The sequence below is a fragment of the Ambystoma mexicanum genome, chromosome 8 (genome assembly GCF_040938575.1).
Source record: "Ambystoma mexicanum isolate Mex_15411 chromosome 8, UKY_AmexF1_1, whole genome shotgun sequence".
Classification (NCBI taxonomy): domain Eukaryota; kingdom Metazoa; phylum Chordata; class Amphibia; order Caudata; family Ambystomatidae; genus Ambystoma; species Ambystoma mexicanum.
Genome location: NC_090929.1, coordinates 1,601,581,449 through 1,601,606,330, shown reverse-complemented (window position 1 = coordinate 1,601,606,330; position 24,882 = coordinate 1,601,581,449). Strand labels below are relative to the sequence as shown.

General features: G+C 42.5%; 1 protein-coding gene across 50 annotated transcripts in view; it reads right to left on the bottom strand.

Annotated features, from left to right (window-relative positions):
- Positions 1 to 24,882, bottom strand: part of TCF7L2 (transcription factor 7 like 2) — a 602,916-nt gene that overhangs the window by 408,242 nt on the left and 169,792 nt on the right. For 33 of the 50 annotated variants that reach the window (XM_069611830.1, XM_069611836.1, XM_069611831.1 and 30 more), the window contains exon 4: positions 8,021 to 8,077. The exons of the other annotated variants lie outside the window; for them this stretch is intronic. In XM_069611830.1, the coding sequence (XP_069467931.1) occupies positions 8,021 to 8,077 (57 nt within the window). The remainder of the gene's footprint in view (positions 1 to 8,020; positions 8,078 to 24,882) is intronic. 50 annotated transcript variants of the gene reach the window in all.

Here is a 24,882-nt window from a genome sequence, read left to right as displayed (position 1 = left end):
CAGTCTCGGGAGGATAGCTCAGGTGCAACGTGCTCATCTTTGAAGCAAGACGACGCAAAGCAACAGAGGTTCAAAAACCCGGGCTTGTGCTTAGAAACCTGTTGGTATTAAGCGCGTTATAAATAACCAATTACAATAACAACCAAGAACAGTGTTTCATTAACATTTGCAGAAGTTATATTTACTTTGATCTAACAAAGAACTGTGTTATTTCTTCTTGGACAACTGGATGCTGTGGCCAAGCATTGTGGTTGGGAATGGCATCAATGCTATAGTGGAAAGTCTTCATCTCACCAAGAGAAGCTTTTCTGTTATTGGAACTTTGGTTAACAAAACTTTACTTTGTCACTGAAGAAATCAAGATCTGAATTGGGACTGTAATACGTGCAGGGATTTCCTAGATTCTTTTTGTTGAACATTGGAGCTGAGTTTACCTTGAAACCTGGGGCAAGGGTGTTCACTCAGGTTACCAAGAGGTTAATAAGAAAGAATGTGAATATCATTGTTGATGCTATTATAAACTGCCACATATTTATGTTTGTAAGCATTTGATGTTTAAGTGTGAGGGCCAGACATCCTGGGTTGGAGTGTTTTCCTTTAGATTTGATAGGCAGGGAAATCCTCGTCAGAGCATGGATAGCGAGGCGTTTCATAACATTTATGATTTAATAAAATGGCATATTTTGAAAAATCATTCAAACGTTGTCCACCTCACATTTCTGACCCCTTACAGTCCCCTCTCCCAGTCCTTTTCGGGTGGATCCACTCAACACCTCAGCCCCCTATCTGCTGAGAGGGCCCCTCCATCACCTGCTGCAGGCTCAGGCTGTTTTCCTTCTTGATCTATGGGCCGCATAGACGGAAACTCACATACAGCATGCCACGCTTCTGTATGTTACCTTTTGTGCATAGAGCTTCTTTTTCCGTGGCCTCCAGATCACAAACGGTCTCCCTAAAAGAGAGGAATCTAGAAGTTGTTTCTTTCAGGCACTCTCACTCTATGTGGTTCATTGCATATCATGAATAGCTTTGCAACAGTACTCTACAAATGCCAATCACTAGCGATCAAGCACCTTCGCTTATTTTATAAGTAGGATCCACCTCAGCCACCATGCATGCACCTGGCCACTATCTTGAACTCAGACCTCCTGTTCGATAGTGAACTTAATCATAGACATGATGCATATGATTTTCCTGACAATGCATTTATTTTCAGATTTCTCCAGGTTTTGGGAAATTTTAGACAGGGTATCTGCCCAATAGATTATCTATCCTATGTCGTGTCTCATGACTGGGTCAATCTACCGACCCTTACATGATGGCCAGTATAATACTTTCCAATGGGAGGACACTGTTGTTAACACAAAAACAATTAGATTTCAACACTCTGCAGCCTTTGGCTCTCCAGCTGCTTTGGACTACATCTCCTATCAGTCCCAGCTAGCACAGTCAATGGTGGGGTGGCCTTGGGAGTTGTGGGATGTCTTGACCCACTTTTGCTCTGCCATGCAGCATCCCTGTGTTCTGATGGTGCCAGAAATATCAAAATGGCCGCAAAAACCTTGTGCGCGCCAAAACCTATGGAAATCGCGCTTTGCAACACAAAAAGATAACTGCCAAATCTACCATGCATGTTGTCAGTGGTGGAACAGAGATCTTACTCCTGAAACAGGTCACTGTGCTTCGAAACAAGTAAAAATGGAGCACAGAGGGAAAAGCAGTGATTTGCTGAAAGAAATTCAAAATCTTGCTTTTAAATCCTTTTTTCTTGGTTGCTGAAACTGCAGAATGCCAGTACAAAACATCCTCAAACATCCAATATACTTGCTGGGTGCTACAATTCACTTAGTTCAATAAATCATTGTGAACTTACAATATCCTGAAAAGCTGAATTTGTCATAAAAACATCCACAGCAAAAGTTGCCTGCCTGTGGAATCTGTCAAAATCTGGACGCAGTACCCTCGGCCGCCTGAATGACAGCTGTCAGAAGCCTGCATGAGAAGCTTTAAACTTGTACAAACTGAAATCAAATGGTTGAAAACTAAGTGGCCTGCTACTGAGAGTAACCTATGTTGTAACTGTTTAATCCCATGGTTTAGAATCTGGAATAAGTGTTCTAGCTGCTTCTTTTGAAATTAAAACTTTGTTTTAAGCAAAGAAAAAAATGCAACAGAGTGACATTGAATTTAAGGCTGACTAAAAGCAACCAAACCAGTATAACAGCTTCCCCCACAGAAGCCATGCCTCTCCCTTCTGCTTCCCTCCTCCAGGAAATCACATCCAAGTGATGATTACAGGGTGGGAGAATTTGGGGTGCAGTGGGAAGGAGACAATTGACCTCCAGCTACAGGAACTGCCAAGTTTGAAGGGTCTAAAATGGCCTAGGCCCAGTAGGAACTGGGAGGAGACTGCTTCTGAACTGCAGGGAGATAGGAGGCGGAGTCAAAGGACCAAAAACACATTTTAAAAAGACTGATAACTTGCTGTGTAAAATTGTTGTAAACACAAAAATAACAGCATTGTCAATGTAAATATTGACTGCACATTTTAAAAGGCGCCAGAACTCTGACATGTTCTAGGAAGAAACAGCGGAAAATGTGATATTACACAAAATGTATTTTTGATAGAAGCATGAAACTTCATACACTTATGCCCGTGTTCAATGCGCACATTTGTAGAAATTTGCTCCTAAATTGGACATTGTGTTCCAGATAAAAAGGGCAAAATTCTGTAAAACGCAGACACAAGATCTTACAGCGACGGAGTTTCGAGGAATACCTGCTACACAAAATATGTAATCTATATATATGATTGTTATAGAGGTTGCACACATGGAGATATGTATTGTACGAAAAGTACATTTTGTGTTCAAGAGGCTAGGGGTGGACTCTAGGCCTCGTAAACCCACATCATCATGGTGACACACTGTTTTTCTCCTCATATCAAGGAAGAGAGGAGACCCTGACCAATCCCTGTCCAAAGGGGCGCGCTTAGGATAAACCAGCACACACACCCCTTTATCATAAGCATAAATAGGGACAGCTGAGCACTCAGAGAGGACAGACAGATTCACCCACTAACCAATTGCTGGCAGAGCACCCTGAAGCAGAACCATCCATCTTACTTCCTCCAGACTCCAGAAACTGGGCAAAGCAGAGAAAGGCCCATTGCATAGCTGAACCATTCTCAGCTAGGCCTTAAATTCCAGAACCAGAATCCCACCACCAAAGTGGAACATCAAACAAACAGCCGGGCTGTGCTGTACTGCTGCCTGCTAAAAGAATTATCATCAGAACCAAGAGATCCAATCAAGTCCTGTGCTGAGCTGTGACCAGAGCCAATGCAGATCCAATCAAGTCCTGTGCCGAGCTGTGACCAGAGACATTGCAGACCAAGTCCAATCCGGTGTGACCAGAATCCCTGACCAGAATCCTGACAGTTCTGTGTAAAACATATCTAGTTAGTATCTATAGAATAGAACTGTGTCACATAGCATATGTAATTTGCATAGTCTCATCCCAATCTCAATTCATCCTTTCCCTGAGTTTCTCTCATTTGTTTTCTAAAATCATAAGTCATTAGTGTTGTGAGTAACTAAAGTGAATCCCAGAAAGAAATTGAGTATCCACCACGTGAAGGGATCACTGGCCAGGAACTGATGGAGATTCATGTGGGGCATTCTCTTTTTCTATAGTCATAATCTAGTGAAAGAAATCCCATTTGTCTTTTAAAAGTGCATTCCTGTTTTCCATTTCTGTGCCTATCTCGAAAAAAACGACCACTAAAACGTCCATAACTTCCTCGGTTTTTGTGCTAGAAAATTTCAGCTTCTGCTCATAGCTAACATCCACAGCTTTAATTTGCATCCAAAACCGCATTCCAAATCCATATAGTTCTCCCGTAATCACGATTATCGCGCACTGAAAAGTTTGAGGCAAATTTCATTTTAGGGAAATTCTGACACGTGTAAAACAGCTTTTGATTGCTCCCGACCTGAGTTTTAAGATTTCACATTGCTTCTTAGTAGTAAATCATTGCTAGTGTTTGTCTGTAACTATTCAAAGTGGCTCCCATAAGAATTTAAAGAATTTCAGCAATTTAAACCATATTTAGTGTTTTTGCCCAATCCATTCTTCAGATAACTTTGAAACCATTTTGACAGCTTGCCAATCAATTGTGTTGCTGGGGGGAACTTGGGATTCATATTATGTTTGAATTCTGCCATTCCTGAATACCTGCTCTCTCCTCCCATCTCTTTACATTGCCTATTGGGGGGTTGAGGGGTGTGGAGGGGGAAATAGTAACCACACTGCTATCTGTTCTGAACACACACACAAAAGTATTATTTCTGTGCTGAATTGTTTTTCTCACTATTGCTCCTTGTGCTTTAAAGAGATCGCTTAGTGTTACATCAAACCATTTGTGATTATTGTATACCCATTACACATAGTGTGATTCATTTGTAACTACATAAATAAATATATTAACTTTGCAAACCAGCCTGATTCCTGGTTGAGTGCGAGCGGGGGGTTCCAGGAGAGGGGCGTGATATGAGTGGTGCATCGTTCAGAATAAAATAACTTTTAGACACAAATAAATAAGGATTTCAGTTGTGCATTACACGCTAGGCGTTGACTTAGGTAAAGTGCCGGATTGAAATCACTTACAGAGTCATATGCCAAAATAGCTGGAGCGGTGGAGATTGCAGACCCTGGCTTTACACAAAGAAGAATATGGTCTTGTTTTCAGGTCCACAGTCAGCCTTATGTGGATTATATATCAGGAAATTATATTTTGTGATGTAATGTATTATTGAACGCAGTCATGTGCTGAGAATGCTTCCAAGTGCAATAGCTACAACTACAGCATGAAAAGACAAATCTTCTCTTCCAGAATCATTTAAATAAGGACTTCTTGCTTATAGCAAGGCCTTAGCAGAAACTACACCTATCCCTGTGTTTGGTGTTCTTTTCCTTGTCAGTTGCAGCGAGAGCAAATCAGAGGCCAGATAAAACAATACTATCCCAATCCCCCTACCAAGGACCTCAGGCCATCTTTATCTGAATTGTGAGTAATGTATAATGCAATTTCCAGCAGGTGAATCTTTTAACACATAAAGTCACAAGAAAATGGGCAACCACTTGCACAAATTCTTGCCAAAGAAAACACGCCACTTATTTTTAGTATACTTACTTATGGTTTCTCCTACCTTTCATAAGAAAAAAATCTGACAGATTATGTGGTTGTCAAAAATATCCTTAAAACCCTTTTTATATCGGCATTAATAGGCAGGTGGATTGAAAGTCTCCATGGGTCACAGCAGTGTAGATTCACAATCCAGTCCAATACAGCCATTGACTGGCATTTGTTGTACTAACAAAGTGTATGCTCTCCAAAGGATAGCTATCTTCTATATTAACTTTAAAAACTGCTTGCAAAACAGCCGACACAATAAGGGTTCGAATGGTTGAAAATGAAAGATGTGTTGTATCTATAAGGACTTTGGGAAGTTAAAGTCCTAATTATATTTATGTGACACAGATTTATCTAGATTGCATTATGATTGGCTCCAATATAAGATATGCCAGGCCAGCAGGCAGCTAAACCTGATTCATTCGGTGCAGAAGGATTGCACACACACATAATTCTTGGTTGGAGAATAAGAGGTTATAAAACTCGAGTCAGGCCTCAAAATGTTCACTCCACACCAGCCATTGCAGAGTGGCATTTGTCTCCTGGCAAGTAAGACATGGCTATCTGCATGTGGAGAACTAATAGGCTCAGTGACTTCTAGGTAATTGCACGGGTAATTACACAAGACGTTCATCGTCTATTACACAAACAATCCTATAGGTTTCTTCGACATTCTAGACTCTCAACCTGGGAAAATGGGAATAAAATCCTTAGAACTAGATTCTTCTAACTTGAACAACAGAACTCTCCTCAAACTAATAAACCTGTCATATTGCACCCAACGAATAACCCTTTGAATGGGATCCTATTCAATGTTCTAAAGAGATGCTAATACAGAGGTGATTGTTGGACGAATGCCCTTTCTAGCAGGTGTTTCTTCTTGGACAAGAGACGTTGTCCTCATTAAGCTCCATTTCAGTCTTTATGATCGTGTACTTATCGGATTTAAGTGTGGGCAGTACTTAACTCCGTGGTTGCATACTGTATTTGCTTTTTGACAACCATGGTGGAAGGTTGCAAGACGCCAAATTCCATGATGGATGAGTGTCATTTCAGAGATGCCATAACATTCACTTAGACATGAGAGTCGTTGCTAAGGCAACAGCCTCACTTTAGTGATCAGAAGACAAATGTAGACATGGGCAAGATAAAGTCTCTGCGACTTGCACCGGCCACAGACTACAGCATTATCCATGTACACATAACATCATGAGTAATTGTTTTCTCATCATTACACTTAACATCAAGAGCCATTACCATGTGCAAAGCGCATCACATTTAAACATAGAAGACTATCATGTAAACCAACGATGGGACTGCTAGGGTGTTACCTTTTCAAAAGCCACCAATCTGCAGTGGGGTAGAAAGCAGTGTCCCTTCATAGGGTGCTCCATCAACATTTAAAAAATCTGATATTGGACGTACTGTGCGACCACCATATAGTATATTGAAGGACGCAAAGGATGAATCAAGGAGTCATAATAAGAGCCCCCAAAAAGATGAGATGTTACAGAAAGGCCAATGACAAAAATCATGAACTAATAATGTGATCTAACTATTTTCCTACTTTTTAGCATAGAATTATATATTTATTTGGTATGCGTACCAGTACCTATTCTATCAGCTATATATGGGAACAAAGCTATTGTCAAACAGGGCATTATCGTATGATTGGCTGATATGTGGAACCCAAGAGTGTGAACGATATAACCACACGAGGCAATATAACGTTTGCTAGGTAACAAAGTAATCTGTCACCATCAGAGATCTTCATTCATGGAAATAAAAACAGGAGGGAGTGAGTTTAAGTTGACTAGGTTCAGGTCCTGCAGCATGCACCAATATATTTACCTTTATAGAAAAGATGATGAGCTCTAGTAGGTGATCTAACCTAGTCTTTCATTTGTTGCGGTCTAGTCCTGGCTTCCCCAACAATTTCTGCGCACTTGGTCGAATACATGGATCCCCCTATGCCACAGGTCACTGACAATCCATTTGGCCAGTTACCATTGGTTTCTCCTGGATTAGCGCACCTTGGAACTCCTTTTTGGTGTTGATTTGCCTCTATTGGTTTCAACTGTGTTTTTCATTTGCAAGTAGAATTGCCTTTGCCTTTTCTCCTAACACTTATTCCACTGTCCAGAAACCCTTGTGTAGGAATGCAGTTAGTACAACCCTACATTTGAATTTCCACCAAAATTGGTAGCACTTAAAGTGTAAAAGCTTAAAAATAAACACTGAGCTACACATACAAAAGCGACACATTAAAGTCCTGTTCGATTTTTTCTTTTAATGTCTATAAAGTGCTACTTGTGATACATTTAATATTTCAGTGGCAGAGCTACTAGGAGTTATAAAAAGAATAGGATAGCCAACAGCCACAGAAAAAGAGTTAGGCAAAATTAGGACCCACAACATTGTCTGAATATGTGCACGTTGACATGTTTTATATGCAATTAAATAATAATACGTTCATGCTCTGTTGAACCTCAATGTTAATCCAGGCACATTTAAAGCAAATAACGGCAAGCCAAAATTGAAACAGTTTTTAAAATGAACAGAAATTTAAAAGCATACAATACTTGTAAATATAACAAATCTTAACAACTGTAAGTCAGAAAAAAGCCACTCAAGGAGTGACCACAAATTAGGCACAGACACATCACACGCCCCTCCCCCAAAATGAGCAAATTATCGGCATTTTTTACTTCCATTAAACGAGATGCAAGCAAAACGGTTTCCAAAAAGACAGAAGAGGATCCCCACAAGCACACAAGGACTCTCTGCGTTCACCATAGCAACCAACCTATTTATAATGTGGCCTACCTGCATCAAAGGACTGCAACAAGAAGCTACATGCAGGTCTAGTGGTACATTCAAGCACTAGATGAAGAAGAAACTCACGTAAGCACGTCAATGAAACTGATCCAATTACATTACATGCACAATAAATAGCATTTCACTCCAAAATCCTCCCTCTTTTCATTTTTTCCACATTTAAATGAAAGTGTTTTTGGGGCATGGAAATGGAAGGGGAAAGGGAAATGAGATTGATGGGTTTGCAACATAAAAAAACAAATAGATTCAAGGGCATGGAAAGGATCTCTCCCCCCAACACCGATATTGTGATTTGGGGGTGAGGGGGCATTTCTTTTCAAATGAGGTAGTGGATGGACAGGGATACATGTGTGCTTGGTTTGGGTAGTTGCTGGCAATGGGCTTCAACTTTGGTGGAATACTCAAGTTCAAAGTAAAGAAAGGCTCAAAAGAAATAACAAAAAAAAAGTGAAAAACATTTAAAATAAAGAGGAGGCATTGTGCTGCCAAGCTTAGTCAATTTAAAAGAAGCACACACACAAATATGGCAATAACAGGAAAAATGATACTTTACGTTGTGGAAAACTACCCCGGCTAATATATGCAACCAGATTATGCTAGGAGTAAGCAGGATTGCGCCATGTGAAAGCTTTTCTCTAGCCCCACACTGCTCAATTTACAACCAACGTCATCGGGGCATATATATGTGCTAGGTTTTAAACAGTGTGAACCTAGCTGTGACGCTGCGGAGCGCGGTAGAAGGGTGCACAGTAATAGCCTACAATAACTAATTAATTAATCCATTTTTTATAACACACTCAATACTGGAGACCAGTCTCTAAGCACGAACCAGGATTCGAATCAGTGTTGCTCTGCGTTGGCTTTCTTCCAAGACAAGCGTGTTGCCCCTGACCTATCCTCTCGGATTGGAGAGAATAATATGGAGAGAATATTAATGGTTCAGAAGGAGTGGCAGGGTGAGAGAAGCTACAGATGGTTACAAGCAGAGGATACAGGCTAGGGAGTAAAAGGCAGACCGAGTCTTGGTTAATTGGATAGGGTATCCTACTTTATACCCATGCAAGCTTCACATGAGTTGACCTCCCTACAGCAATTTCACTCCCTTGTCTTCTGGCATAAAACACTGGTGGGACAAATATGGACCTTGAGAGCCCATGTTTCGTAGACAATAAATGTTTTTGTCCTCCCCCACTCATCATCTGCTTCGGAACACACTGGGACCTCCGGTATTGTGAAAAGCCGGCCTGGAGATGTCACATGGACGATCATTGGGTTCACTTTCGGGTTCATATTTCCACTTTGGGATCTGGCAGAATATCAAATAATGTAGATTGGTCTGGTTCCTCTTAATTGCACTCAAACCTGTATGATTTCATATCTTCAATGAGGAAACAGAATATACATTGCATTACAAAGAGCTAATGTATGTACATTTAGAGCAGGGATTCTCAAAGGTTTTCTTGAATAACAAAAGCTTAAATGTTGTCTTCCTGATTCATCCATTTTCAGCATTATCTAAATTGCATATGACTTATAATGGTTTAATTGATTGATCTGGCCTTATCAGACGACCCCATCACAGCTTCCCGATGACGCCTCCCACCCCCATCTTAGCTTTCGTCTACGCCCTAAACTCCTCCATGGACCATAGCAATCATAACTCATGGATTTGAAAAATCGTATCAGAGGAAAATGCGGCCAGGGCTCTAGCTTGAGACCCATTTATTTTGCATGAACAATCTCACCAATTGCTTTTGCTCCATTACTAGTTAAGGTATGCTTTGCTGTGCAAAAGTAATAGCACTCTTGGAAACTCTCCTAAATGATTCCAAAATAGCTATACATCAGAACAATGATGCCACTCAGCTGTACCTTAAGGTCAGTGGGCTCCAGGACACCGCTCGCATCCGTGAATGCCTGGCTACCACTCAAACATGGATATCAAATGTCTACTTCAAACTGAACACCACCAAGACTGAATTCATCCTCATCAGTCACTGATCAAACAACAACTTTGTGCAACAATGGCTGGATGTCATGAGAATGGAAGGATTCACCCCTCAACTGTGAAACCCAGCCAAATACCGGGGGCTTTACTGTATGTAGATAGTAGCCTTTCCTTCCAAAATCACAAAACTGAAAAAGGCGCAAACCGAATTGCTACAAATCTCCACACTCTGCTAAATGAAACCTCAGGGATGTTATTTCACCAAAATGCCTGGGGTAATGGAAGTGACATCACATGACCCTTGACCTCTGATGACATCACATGAAGTGATTTCATTTGACCCCGCCCCAAGTGACATTGCAGGAAGTGATGGCACACAACCTTCAGATGCCTCTATCTAACACTATTTCCAGGCGCTCTCATTTCAGCCTGATATAAGAACCGAGACACAGGGTGAGGTGTCATTTGTCCACGATCGCACATTTGGGGAAAGTCATTTTCCCGATTTGACGAGGGTCTGTTTACCCAGGAGGAAAATGCTTCACAAGCAACGCCTGAAAATTAAAATCATTGACCAGGATTTAGTATCAACAACATTTCCTGGTCATAAATATTTCTATGAGTCAGCTACCACTACGATAGAAGAAACCCATTGTGCGGGTGTAAGCTGAGGCCATCTGTCTCTGTGTGCATTTATCTATCAGTTATGTGACAAGCAACCACGTTTTGTACCCCACAACCCAGAGTCGAACATTACACCTTAATGTCCTAGACTTTGATACATGACACTTCAACAATCTTTTTTAACAGGGTGAGGTGTGGGGAAGGGGGTTGCACTTCCCTCAAGAGTGGGGCCAATGCATCTACGATTATCAGAGCTCTATGTTCAAGGTGCGTTATTCAATGACACCCCAAGGACGGACCCGTGAATGAAGCTTCCACAAGGCCCTTTCCAAGAAGGAGTTTCTGAGACTCTGTTTCCAGCAATTATTTTTTAAAACAGTGTTGCACCAGAGCAGGCTCCTGGTCGAGTTTGCAGCCCCTCTCAACCATTCGCATCACACTTGAATGCGTTCAAGGTGAGCAGTGCCCAAACAGTGGCATAGCACAACATGGAAGGACCCCTGTGAGCCATCCTGAGGCCCACCCACCCAAACTCCTTAACAAAGCACAGGGCTCGCCACATCGTGGCCTGGCTGGACCACCACGTGTGCTCAATGCCCATGATGGTTATGCCGCTGCAGGGGCATGCACTACTCCAAGTGAAAGAAGTAAATATATTTGTTTATAAAAGCTTACATTTTTCACCTAAAGTAGAAAGAAGGGGGTGGTGCCTGGTCCCCAAATATACCAGCCACCAGTGGTGGCTGGATAGTTGTTTTATTGGAGGGTGTAAATATTTGGCACAAGTATTGCGACCAAACATAGCGAGGGGGCCCGAACTAACGAAAACGGGTTTGGGCGGGTAAGGGGGATTCTTCCCCATCCGATCAGAACATTTTTTAATAATTGGTTAAATTGGTGCATTGCACAGCACACTTTCTGTGAAAATTTGGGTAAAAGGCCAGACAGACAGTGCAGTGCAATCGGTTTTGTAGGGTGCAGAGTAACTCATGATATTTATCAAAGATACTGAGCAATAAATGTCATGCCACAGTAAGCAATGGCGTACCAAAATGTCAGTCAAGCAAGGTAATGGCAATCATGAACTTGGCTTTCCCCCCCTAAAAATACCAGTAAAACATGCAAAGTCAATAAAGGATGTGCCAAAAATGCTCTAGTAATCCGACCCACACACACACACACACACACACACACACACACACACACCTCTCAGATTCATTCATACTGCATACATCACACAGGCATGCATGCACCCACCCGCCAGAACATTCACACACACAATCACATTCATACCCATTCATCTACCTGTCACTCACACATATATATACCTTCTCTCACAAACACTCACACTGGCACCCACCCACACAACATTTACACACACTCGCATTCCTACTTACTCACCGACCATTTACTCACCCATAAACCTCTCCCATCCACTTGCACTGCATTCTCCACACAGGAACGTACCCCAGAACATTCAAACACACACTATGGGCCTCATTACGAGGAAGGAGGTAGCCATGCCGCTTTTTGCGGCATGGCTAACCCCATTCCGGGTACCGGGTCTGGGTTCCCTGAATGGGGAAATACTGGGCCATTCCGACCTTGGAGTGCCTGGTATTTCCCCATTCAAGGAACCCGGACTCGTTCCATCCCCATTCCCATTTGAGCCCCCACGAGGGCTCAATGGGAATGGGCAGCATGCTAACAACAGGCATGTTAATGACGGGCCATCGTTAGCATGCTGGACCGCTTGCGGGACCCACTAAGGATGTCTGGTAAAACCAGGCGTCCTTAGCGGGTCCCGCGAGCAGAACTCGTAATGAGGCGGTAGGGGGTTAACAGGGCCGGCAGCTCTACCGGCCCTGTTAACCCACTACCCCCTTCCTCATAATGAGGCCCTATCACATTCACACTCATTCATCACCATTCACTGACCCATACACCTTCTCTTACATCCACCCAGACTGCATTATCCACACAGGCACCCACCCACAAACCCAGAACATTTATAAACAAACTATCACATTCCTACTCATTCACCCACAAGTCCCTCACTCATACAACTCCTCCTAAATCCGCCCTTACTGCGTTCTCCACAGAGGCAAACACCTACCCAGAATATTCAGACACACTATCATAATTCTTCTTACACCCACCACTCACATACATTCGCACTTCAAACATGCAAAATACATATCACATTTTATTTTCAAAAAGCCTTCTTACCTGTTTTTCCAGCTTCGGTCCGTCAATCCAGGCCACCCTCTGTGCCTCTGTGATCACAAACAAGAAGCTTGGAGAGCTGCCTAGTTCCTGTATATGAGCTGCAAGGAAGCCGGAGAAAGGGTTGGAGCTGAACGAGGCATGTGACACGTGCCACATGTCACAGACAGCTCCAACCCCTACTGAGCACTTCCTTCTCGTGCTGAAAGCCCCGGCCCAGCCTCCACACAGATGGGTTAGGTCTTGGCTGGGGATCCCCAGACCTGGTGTGACAGAGCCCCCCAACACTGCAGGGGCTGCAGGCACCCCAGCGACTCCAGTGCCCAGGAGCTTCCCTTCATGAAATAAAATGTTAATAGAGGGATAGCAAGGGAGACTGTGGGCGTAGCAAGGGAAACCACGGGGGTCGCGCCTGGGACCGCCAAATGGCATCCCTGTGAAACCATAATCCCCCTGCATGACATTTGCATGACTTTTGCACAGGGTCCAAGCCCCCAAGATCTCACACACTGGTGGGGAAACAGCCTTCTTACTGGACGGCAGCTGCTCACCAGCCGCCCTCAAGGCAGTAAACCATGCCACAGACTGATTCATTACACGTGCCCGTAAGTTTGACCATATCTCGGCAACACCGTGAACGTTTCACTGGCTTCCCCTCCCTACCAGGATCATATTCAAAACCTACAAAGCATTCTCCAACAACACTGACATGCCTGGTGGTTAATCTCCACATCTATGGAGGTTCTCACACCTCACTGAGCAAACCTATCAAAAGGTTTAAGTCTAAGCTAGCCTGTGAAAGGAAGCCTCGGAAGCAGTCCTTCTCCCGCCACGCTCGACCCTTTGGAATTCAATCCCACAAAAGCTGCGAAATGCCCCACCATCCTCGAGTCCAACAAAACACTAAAAACATGGCTTTTTCAACAATACCAGTTGCAAAAATAAAAATCCCTCTCTACGCCCTCCCCAGGTAGTGCCCTACTCTATAAAATGCCAAGCCAAATGCTGACAATGACAATCTGGCAGCAAAACAACTACCAAACTAATTTCCCAAGAACAGACTTATCTGACATAACTTTGCCATCCCTGAACCTGCTCAAGGATTCGGCACCTTTAGATTACTATGCAATGAAGCTCACAGTGAACGTGTACAGGACAGGAAAAATCAGGCTTCTCCACCGGCCCTTGTCCGCCCAACATGTTTAAATTGTTGATGTCAGTCCCCAAAATCACATCATAGTTCATACAGGCCATTCATGTTTATTTACTTTATGCAACAGTTCCGGATGTCTTAAAGGTCACATGTGTTCCCTTCCTTTCTTTTAAAGCTCACATTGAGCAGCCACTCTCTCCAACTTCCACCCAATCCCAAATTTTACTTTTATGAAAAACGTATTTGAGAAGGCCATTCTCATCTAGTTACCAGAAGACAACCGTATTTTCGGAGGGTTTGCACCAGGGAGAGCTGGCAAAAGTGGGTCTCTGCGATATGATCATGTTTGGCTTAACGGCAGCATTCAGCACAGTCAGACATGATATTATGTTGTCTTTGCTGGCATTGATGGACCTATCCTGGCTATGTGGCACTCTTTTCTATCAGGTTACAGTCTTCTTGTTCCACAAAGTAATGTCAATGATAAGCTTTTACTAAATCATAGTGTGATAAATAACATGCTTCTATATGCCCCAGGGAAATCTACTTCTTCTAGGTTCGCTCTAGGACCCTGCATACTGCATAAAACTGTACTTCTATAATTTAAATGTATATTAATTATATTAATGTTTGAACAAACCTTGATTAACTTAGATCTATGGCTTTCTAGGCTACATAGAAATGTACTTCTATTATTTAAATCCCTTGTTTGCCCCTGTTCGCCCATTGCACCCCTGCCAGGCCTCATAACCCCCATCAAAGATAAAATAAGTATCACATTTACACTTTCAGAGCTACTATTGTCCGCAGACATCACAATACTCTGTGTTTGCTTCCCAATGCGCACATTTCACAGCTAAAACTCTTCAACCTAGCCTTGTATTGCATCTACCTGTAATTTGGATTGTAGCCTTGTATTGCATCTCCAGCTGTAATTTGGATTGCTGCCTTGTATTGCATCTAGCTGTAACTTGATTTTAGCCTTGTATTGCAGCTAGCTGTAACTTGATTTTAGCCTTGTATTGCATCTCTAGCTGCAATTTGGAGTGTAGCCCTGTATTGCATCTAGATGTAATTTGATATTAGCCTTGTATTGCAGCTAGCAGTAGTTTGACCTTAGCCTGTATTGCATCCAGCTGCAATTTGGATTGTAGCCTTGTATTGCAGCTAGCTGTCGTTTGACTTTACTCTGTATCGCATCTAGCTGTAAATCATGAATACAGCCCTATATTGCTTGCTAACCGAACGCTTGCACACACAATGCCAACTAACTCACAGACCAGAGGGGCTCTCTGGTGCACTAAGGGACCGGCTAAGCACCCCTCGTCCCCCCCCAGGTGCCCCACCTGCAGCCACTCCCTCTCGTCCACTGAATAGACCCTGCACCCAGGAGAAACACAATCCTACTCCTCACTCCCACAAGACAGCACCTCCCCATCAACACCCCAGCACAACTTTCAGGGGAATTAATATACACCACACCCAATATTCCCACCTAAACCACCATTCTCTTTCCCCCCCTCACACTCCACTGCCTTCCAGACCCCCCCTTCTTCCTTAGTCTTCCCATCCCTAAGTGTCACCCGATTAGACCTTGCAAACATTAGAGGGTAACCAATGTATTGCATTTCAAATACTTTTTAGGGTAGCCAATGTATTGCTTTAAGATTAATTTTGAAGGACACGGTCAATGTGTTGCTTTTAGATACATTCTGAGGGTAGTCAATGACCTCAGCCATAACAATGCAGCTATCCCCCATGATAAAATGAGGTCTAGCTGCACACATAATGTCTCCTGTTTTGACACATTTTGGAGAGCACCTCTGCCATTAGAATGCAGCTACAACCCCCACGGTAAAATTCGGTCTAGCCGCACACATATTTGTCACTCCTGTTTCACACATTTTGGACAGCACCTCTGCCATTAGAATACAGCTATCTCCCATTATAAAATCCAGTCTAGCTGCACACAAAACATCACACTCTCCAGACTACCTTCGTGCACCCACCCACTTGCCAGCGCAACTTGGGTGATTTACAGGGACTTGGCCACCCCTAGCTACCTTCGTATTGGCCAAAATGCTCACACACATTCTATAACTCTATGACAAATTTCCCATACCTGGACTTTAGTCCCCAAGGACGTTCAACCTACAGCACGTTGAGACCATACCAATGGTGAAAGGTGCTATACAAATGCCCATTACATTATATTGCAAATGTATATCAATGTTTGCAAATACCTCGATTAACTATGACTTTCTATTAGCGTAATGTTCCCAAAATAGCCGTTTCTCATGCTAACAATCATTGATAGACCGAAGTAGTGAAACACATAGTATTTTCTACACAGCACATGATTGTTAAAGCAAATGCTACAGTCCCAGTCATCTCTACAAAAGCAATTATTTGCCTAAAGTACGGTTTATCGTGCAATTAGCCCGCAAAGGCATTTAGTTGATTTGGGATACTTAATTGCACCTTAACTCACTTTGCTAACTCCATCTAGCACAGTTTCATAATGCAACTAGCAGAGTCCCACAATCCAAATTCAATTATCATGGCAGCAATCACATAGCCAAACACCCGGTAGTCCCCTTCCAACACATATTAACCGTTATGTTATGGTTAAATAGCATTATATGTAAATTCAATTCTTTGATAGGGTAAGCATTGCTTGGAATCAGGAACTTTGAGCAATTAGGACATTTCAATAGATTGCAGGGAAATAATTCACAGCATGATATATCCATAAATCATAGGTTTTTAAACCACAGTTGTAACATATGTTTAATGATCATAACCAACCATAAATTAGTCAGATCTAAAGGCATCTGGCGGTTGAGTGCCATATGCTTGTGTGCTGCAAATTAGACCATACAATCCCACACATTGCGCATGAAGCACAAATATTTTCTGTTGGACAGCAACAAATGTTCCAGTATGTTGAGTATGTTGTAATGTGTGAAACAACAACTGCAACGGCAAATTATACTTACAGTGACAAATGCAGCTATTTCTGGTACAGTTTACAACTGGTTAAATTACATTTGTTAATAAAAGTTATGCAAATATTAAATAAGCAAAGCACTGTTGCAAACCATTGTCGCAAACATGAATCTCTCCCTTCCAAGTATAAAAAGCAACAAATAAGGGCACAGTAATAGTGCAAGCCATCCCCAAGCTAAATCATTGGCAAATTAAAAGAATGCAGAATGTAACAGATTCCCAAAATAAATTGTACATAAAGGTTCGAGACAATAATAGGATATCACGGAGGGCTGAGGGAATATTTGATTTTTCTCCAACTAGAGAATTTGCTAACATCATATCTTTTTCTTGGGTTTCTCATACTTTTTCGTGAAATGTTATTTTGTTATTTGAGTCTGATCCACAATCGTATTCACCATGCAAATTTTGAAATAGATACTGAATCACTATTAACAAACGCATCAATTCACGTTCATACGATATCCACAAATAGTGAAAGGTGGTTAAAATGCATAATCAGCAAATAACGACTAATTGTTCAAATGGAAACAAAAGATGACTAAACAATCCAATATTCACCAACGGTGACGACCATCCAACTACTAAGGTCTCAATTTGCTGCTGACTACAGGGTAGATTTAGCATTCAACACAGTCAGACATGACATTCTGTTGTCTAGGCTCCAAACAGCGGGCATTGATGGACCTGTCCTGGCTTGGTGTCACTCACTTCTATCAGGCCAGAGTCAATTAGTCCATTTAACATTAACATCTACATATAGGAACCACCCATGAGGACATGAATGTGTTTTGTACAGTACCATATACTAAGGCCTTGATTCGTTATGAACTACAGTGTAGATGTATCCCGAAGAATCGCCAGTTTCACTTTGGACAAATAAAGACTGGGCCATCACCAATCAGGGAATATCACTTTCTGGAGGGCTTATTCATTTGGTCTTATGGGGTTAGGTACTGCATTGTAGTTATGTGCGAATGATGTAAAATATAACTGACAAATGCACAAGTTATGCTGGAGCAACGTATGTGCCATCTGCCAATTTCCAACCTGAAATTATCCACTCATTGGTGAAAAATCTTTAATAGTGCATGTAGCAGTGCTTACTTGAAGGTCAAACCGTGACACTGTCCACCACTTCCCTATGTGTCACTCATCGGATGTCACGATGGATCTTTTTGTTTTATTTCGACACGAGAATTTCATACTCAATTGTATATTTTACTCTGTAAGCAAAAGGTTTTGTATTAGATTCATATTAGGCCCAGCATTGGCTCCATATGAGGGAAGTTACTGGCAAATTAATTACCCAAAAGGCGCCTAAAATGTAGAGTAGCAAATAAACATGACTCCATCTTCTGCTTCACCGGCCAGTTCTGTTCATCTTTTTCAGATCGACTGGCTTCAATAAAAGCACTGCACCCAAAGGCGGTGCTTTGCAGAGGGACAGGTGAGAGGCTCTAACACTGCTGCCTGATTTGAAGTAGACCTTCACCGCAAGTATAAGTCACTATGTTTTAAAAGGCAAGGACTAGGAGTGCAGAATACAAAGCTAAGAGGCTCCATTTGGCAGACACGGAAGAAGCACAGCCACAAAGAGTCTGCTTTCTTGTTTCTACAGGACCAGGGACATCACATGCGTGTCACTTCCCAAACTGTAAGGAAGCGGTTGAAGGGAATGAAAATATTCACCAGTGGGTTTTTCCATGTTCTGCCTGCCGGAAAAGCCCCTTCAAGCAGTATAATCTTCCCCCAAGCCCTCAAAGAATTATCATAAATAAATAAATACTGGTTAAAAATCCACTTCAGATTGTGAAATCCTGGTGGGAGCAAAAGCAGCATTTAAAACGATTTTTATTAAAATTGTATTATTCTTCACAACAATCCTATTTGTTATCGAAATAAAAAGTTAATATATATGTACTCCAAAATATCCTTGTTTGAAATGAATTGTTGAATGACTGATTAGCACTCATGCTTTGGATGCTTCGGGTATCTCCAAACATGGTACTTACAAAGGTACAGCGTTTAAGGATGTTAGCGAAAGCCTTCTTTGGCCTGAGTGGTCATGCTATCTTAATCATATGGGAGCAGATGTGACATCATACGAATCTTGACCATTCAAAGACACCACAGGAAGTGTCACCACATACTTTTTTTTTAAACAACGGAATGGACAAGACCTTGTTTATATTCAGCTTTGAAGTTACTTTCTCTTCAAAATAGATTTGGTGCAGACCAGTAGCCATGCTTGCAATGTGTGGAAATCAATGCCAAGACAGCAACTAGGAAGAATTATTATTAGGGCATTAATTGAGCGTAAACCTATCTTCTGGAAGTAACAGAGTGCTTTACAACCATCGGGGTAAGAACATGGTGATGGAATCAGAGAAACAGGAAGCGGGGAGATATAACAGGAGAGGGCAGCCAATTTGGAGCAAGGCATCTACAAGCAACCGGGAAAGGAACAGTGGGGAGCAGATCACCCAGTCTCAGGTAGGGTGGGGAGTTGAGGGTGTGTGGACATAGGCGTTACAAAAAGGCCATTACAACAAGAGGACGATCTTGAGCTCCTCCCTGAACTGTAAAAGTGAGGGGGTAAGTCTGAGGTTGATGAGGAAGAAACCTTCTTGGAAGTGGGGGCACTCCACTAGTGACTAGCACTGCAACAATTTTAATAGGTTCACAATCCTTCTTTGAAGTAACCATTAACTCAGTCTTTCAATGTGTATACACATTTAATATGAGGACATTAAAAAAATCAGCGACAAATGACAACGTACAATGCATTTCGTGCCAGAGTGATCCTTCATCAGGAAATGATACAAAGTATAAACGTGTGTCAAAAAACTAGAAGAAAATTAGCTAAAAAAAGTTTTGTTCGATAAAGACTAATGACATGAATATTCCAATTTCGTAGAGTACCAAATAACCCCCAATAGGATAATCAAGTACAAGTCAGGAATAGAAAAAAACTTGTCCTTCAAGTAGGAATAATCTAAGCATAAAAATTGTTCAGCTGGCATTCTGTGCAACCAAAGTGGCACAAATTCGCGAGAAAAGGCACACATTTGTTGAATGCTTTAATAATATCTGCTCAGTGCAGGTATCTGAAGCGTGATGACGTCATCATGTAGCGTGTGATGATGTCATTACATGAGACTACGAAAAATTGTTGACAAAGTAAACAACTTTAAACCATACAAAAATAACAAGAATCAAAACTAGCAGTTATGAATATTATACAAAGTATATATTACAGACTGCAACAAATACATGCAATCATATAATTGCAACATATCCCATATCTAAAACTATGACCTTTGAAAGAAAAATTCGGTTAACAGTGCTATTTAATTATATATTTTCCACAACATATCCTATGTGTGTTTTTAAGTAGGACTGCTAATCATATGTTTCAATTGCTAAAACTGATAAAGCTGGATCAACAAAATACTAACCTAGTAAACATGATCTTGGACACAAAGTCCATTGCATTATAAGAAAAAGAATAAATTGTATTCTTTGTTCATGTTCACTTTGATGGAAATGCATAGGACATCTTTATCTCCGTTTTCTTCATGAAATGGATATTCTCATATTAAACGTGTATACAAATTGAAAGAGTGACTATATGCTTACTTCAAAGAAGGATTGCGAAGGTAACAAATTGTTGCAGTGCTAGTCACTAGCGGAGTGCACCCAGTAATAAGTACGTTTATTCTGTATTGTTTTAATCACATACATTTTTTGTACAATGACGGGGCCAATGTAAATAGTGTTTCTTTATGTAATCTGGGGATGCAGACTGCATGCTGATACACAGTGATTGATAACACTCAGCTACTATCAAAGGCTAAAGACTTATTTATGGGGCTTACTGTAACACAAAGTACCCATCAGGCAGGCAGGCTTTGGCTGTAACGGCCTACCAGCTCCAGTTTTTCTCCGGCATGCTAATAGTGTTTTTAACAAGAAAATAGGGTCCTGTGTACTGCATGTGTCCGATTTCCTTATGCTCGTCCTTTTTTACATAGACTCGCAAAATAGCCTGGCAGTTAAGGGGTTAAAAAGTTCTACAAACAAATATGTCCGACATAGGAAAGGGTTAAGTACCTATTCAGCTATTCACTGCTGGGCCGCAGGCAGCCCACCCGAAGCAGAAAGAAGAGGCATCTGCAGGGAGTGCTGCCGTGCCAGCAGTTCAGTGGGCGAGCAGACAGAGTGGTAAGGAGTAGCCATGGGTGGGGGGGGGAGGAGTCCCAGCGCTGAGACAGGAAACATAGTGGCTCAGTGGAGTGATGCAAGTGGCATGAATGGAACGCAGGCTTATAACTGCAGTCCAAGAGCATGTTCCTTGCCTTACTAGGCAGATTAGTTAAACCTCACGAGTTGGTTGAGTAAAAATAGGGGTACCAACTGCTACCCCTAGCACATACAACCCACACACTAAATGACGCCCAGATCTATGACATAGGGAGGGGTTCACCTATTTTCTGACTTAGGGATTTGCCACAGCAATAAGGTACTTTTCTGCAAAATCAAAGCTCTTTCCGCCTCTGGTGTAATCTCCGGCTGGGCCACATTTCAGGAAATAATTTTCCATCGGCCCCATGATTGGATGATACATGTAGGGGGGGGGGAGAAAAAAGTATATTCTTCAAACCACAGCTAAACAGCCAATCATCTGCATTGTGCTTTGAACGGGCAGACTGCAGTATTTTCTGGCTGTGATGTAATGGTTCTTGAAATGCAGTCCAGGTTGGCAAATTAAATTGTTTAAAAGCGATGGTTAGTGGGAGTGGGTGTGTGCAGTGGGGTGCGGGGGGAGGTTCAGCTGGTGTGTTCAAGTATATTTTTTCTTCATTCTACAAAACAGGCAAGGCGTACCCAACAGAGCCATCTAAGCACACAGGCAGATTACAGCTTTACTTTCAAAAGAGCATCGATTGATCTTTTGTGATAGACCTGAAATAAATTAAAAAAGATTGGCTCACTTGAGAATGGGCTGTAATCCTTTAGTCAGATCTCACAGAACTCAAACCAGAACAGCTGTTAATGTAGGCTTTATAAGATGAAGCATGGGAAATCCATGGAGGTGTACCCCAGAGTAGGGCCATACAACGGCCCTGGAAGAAAATAACTGCTGTTTCTCCTCATGGAGCTTGCTAGCTTGTGGATACTAAGCAAAGGTTGGGACAGAGGAAGGGGATTCAGCATTGTAAACATCTTATGGATATATAGGTCAATGTTTCCACTAGGGCTGGGCGAAATATCGTGTTTTGGAGATATATAAATTTATATTTTCAAAAGCGATATAGGATTAGACAATATCATTAAAATCGAGATGTTTTCAATGTATTTATTTGTATAGCCCTGAAAACCCGCAGGCATCAGAGCGCTACATCAAAACAACACTTACAAACATAGGGAAACAGCCATAATGACGCATGTAACAAAACAACACATATGGCCAAGCCTAACAATAGACATAAGAAGGGTCCTTCTAAGCAAAACTTTTGGGGAGTCTTCATCAACTATGAGATTTAAAAGTGAGGACCCTTTAGGCATGTAGTGACAACGACTAAGAAAATAAGGCAAGTTACTGGTCCCACATCCTGTTTCTATTCTCTTGGGCACACTGGTCATTTATCTCCAGTCTGCCTACAAACTTCAAATCATTATTTCTGACCACTCCTGTCCCAGGCCTTTGGCGAACCCAAGCTAAGACTTTATTCCTGAAGGCCTCTCGACTCTTTTTCACATGGTTTCTCAATGTTAAGTGATTATAAAATTCCTACCATCCATAACAAAGTCCCTTGTAGCCTTCTCCACGAGCACTGGCATTAATGGTTTTCTTATTAGCAAACTTGTGGACATGGTTAAGAGTATTCAGGCTTTCACAGATCTATGTAGCCCTGCAGGGCGTAGTTTAGCAGCACTTAAAGCAGCCGAAGGTAAATCCAACGGTCGCTTGCTTAGTTCTTATAATGGAGGAAGGGGCAAAGCCCTACGATGAGTAGAAACATCGACACTCAAAGCATGGGAGGTTTCCTGTGTAATATGTGGAATCTGGTCGCATTTTACAGGTTCACAATCTGTTTGAGAGTAGCTATCTACTTTGCAAAAATAATGCGAGTCCCCCAAAACAATTGGAGGCTCTCTTTGTCATGACTTATCAGCGTTACCCAGCTGATGTTTCTCCACGCAATTATCCAATGCGTAGGCATATACAAAAATCAGAAATGTTCTTGCAGATGTCTAGCTCCCTAGAGAATAGCTTTCACTTGTGATCATTGATCAGGCTAAAGTAAGGCTGAGCGCTGTCATCAGGATTAGGCACAAGCAGAGCTGCCAAGGGTGCTTGTGGCTGAGGGTTAACCTCAATCTCCACTACCCCAAAGAGGATATTAAGGTAGGGGGGACAGGTCTGCCCCGGCTAGATATCCCGTACTATATTCCCAAGGCCTTCTTCACAGCTCTCGACACCCTCTGCAGGGGGTTCCTGTGGCGGAATGGATGGACGAGGATTGCGCTGGCCTCCCTACGAAGGCCCTATGAAGAAGGGGGCATTAGGATCCCACACCTCGAGTTAAACTACGTGGCGGGTCAACTGCAATTTGTAGCAAACTGGCTGGCAGATGACCCTACTACAGACACGAAGTTACTACAACCAATCGTGCTGCGCGTCTTCTTAAAATAAATTGTGTCGAACAAACAGCCCCAAGGCCACCAACGCTCACAATTAGTGTCTGTGATATGATATGATAGGTTATTTATAACACGCTTAATACACAGGGTTTTCTAAGTGCGGACCTGGGGATCGAACCTGTGGTGCTCTGTGTCGGCTTTTGATATTGATATTGATATTTTATTTCTATCGCGCTCGTACACAAGTGTTTCAGAGCGTGACAAGACATGGGAGGGGAACAGGGGAGAACAAAACAGCGATCTTACTAGGCTCAGTGACATTGAGAAAACGCAAGTACATGGGAGAGGGGGAGGGGAAAAGTGCATGGAAGGGGGGAGAAGTGGAATGTGCGAAGCAGAGGAGAAACATATAAATAATAATAAATAAATAAATAAATAAATGATAAAGGCAACAAACCGTGGTAGTGCAGCCAGCAATTTGCAAGTGCTAGCTTTAAGGCAGCAGACAGGGTAGGTCTGATAAGTGCAGGAAGAAAAAGGGGGGGGGGCTGTATGGGTACAGATACAGACCCCAGTGCAAGGGGTGGCCCGGAGGCAGTGCGGGAGCGTCCCATGGTGAGCAGGTACCTGGGCCCGGAGGACAGAGGGTGGCCAGGTGCACGGTGCCAAGAGAACAGATCAGCAGGGGAAAGGGGGAGCGAAGGCAGAAGAAAAGAGGAAGGTCTTGAGGTGCTTCCGGAACTGGAGATGGTTCTCCTCAAGTTTTAGAGTGGCAGGGGGGCTGTTCCAGAGGGAGGCTCCAGTCGAGGACAGACATCTACCCACAGCTCGTTTCTTTGAAAAACGACTGACCCTAAGGGAGTTAGAGGTAGAGGAGCGAAGAGCTCAAGAGGGGAGGTATTTGCGGAGGGATAGCTGAAGGTATTTTGACCTAGGCCCCAGAAAGCCTTGTGGACAATGCAGAGGGTTTTGAATTTAATCCTTGCATCCACTGGGAGCCAATGGAGAGATTTCAGAGCTGGAGAGATACGATCCCAGGGCTTGAGGCCAAGGAGAAGTCTCGCAGTCCCGTTCTGGATTAGTTGCAGAGGGCGGAGAGTAGAGGCAGGTAGATTTAGAAAGAGGCTGTTACAATAGTCCAACCTAGAGAGAACCAGAGCTTGGGATACCATGAGCTTCTGGGGAAAGGAGAGGAAAGGCAGAGTACCTCTGAGGAGGTGCAGTAGGCAGTTTGACTTT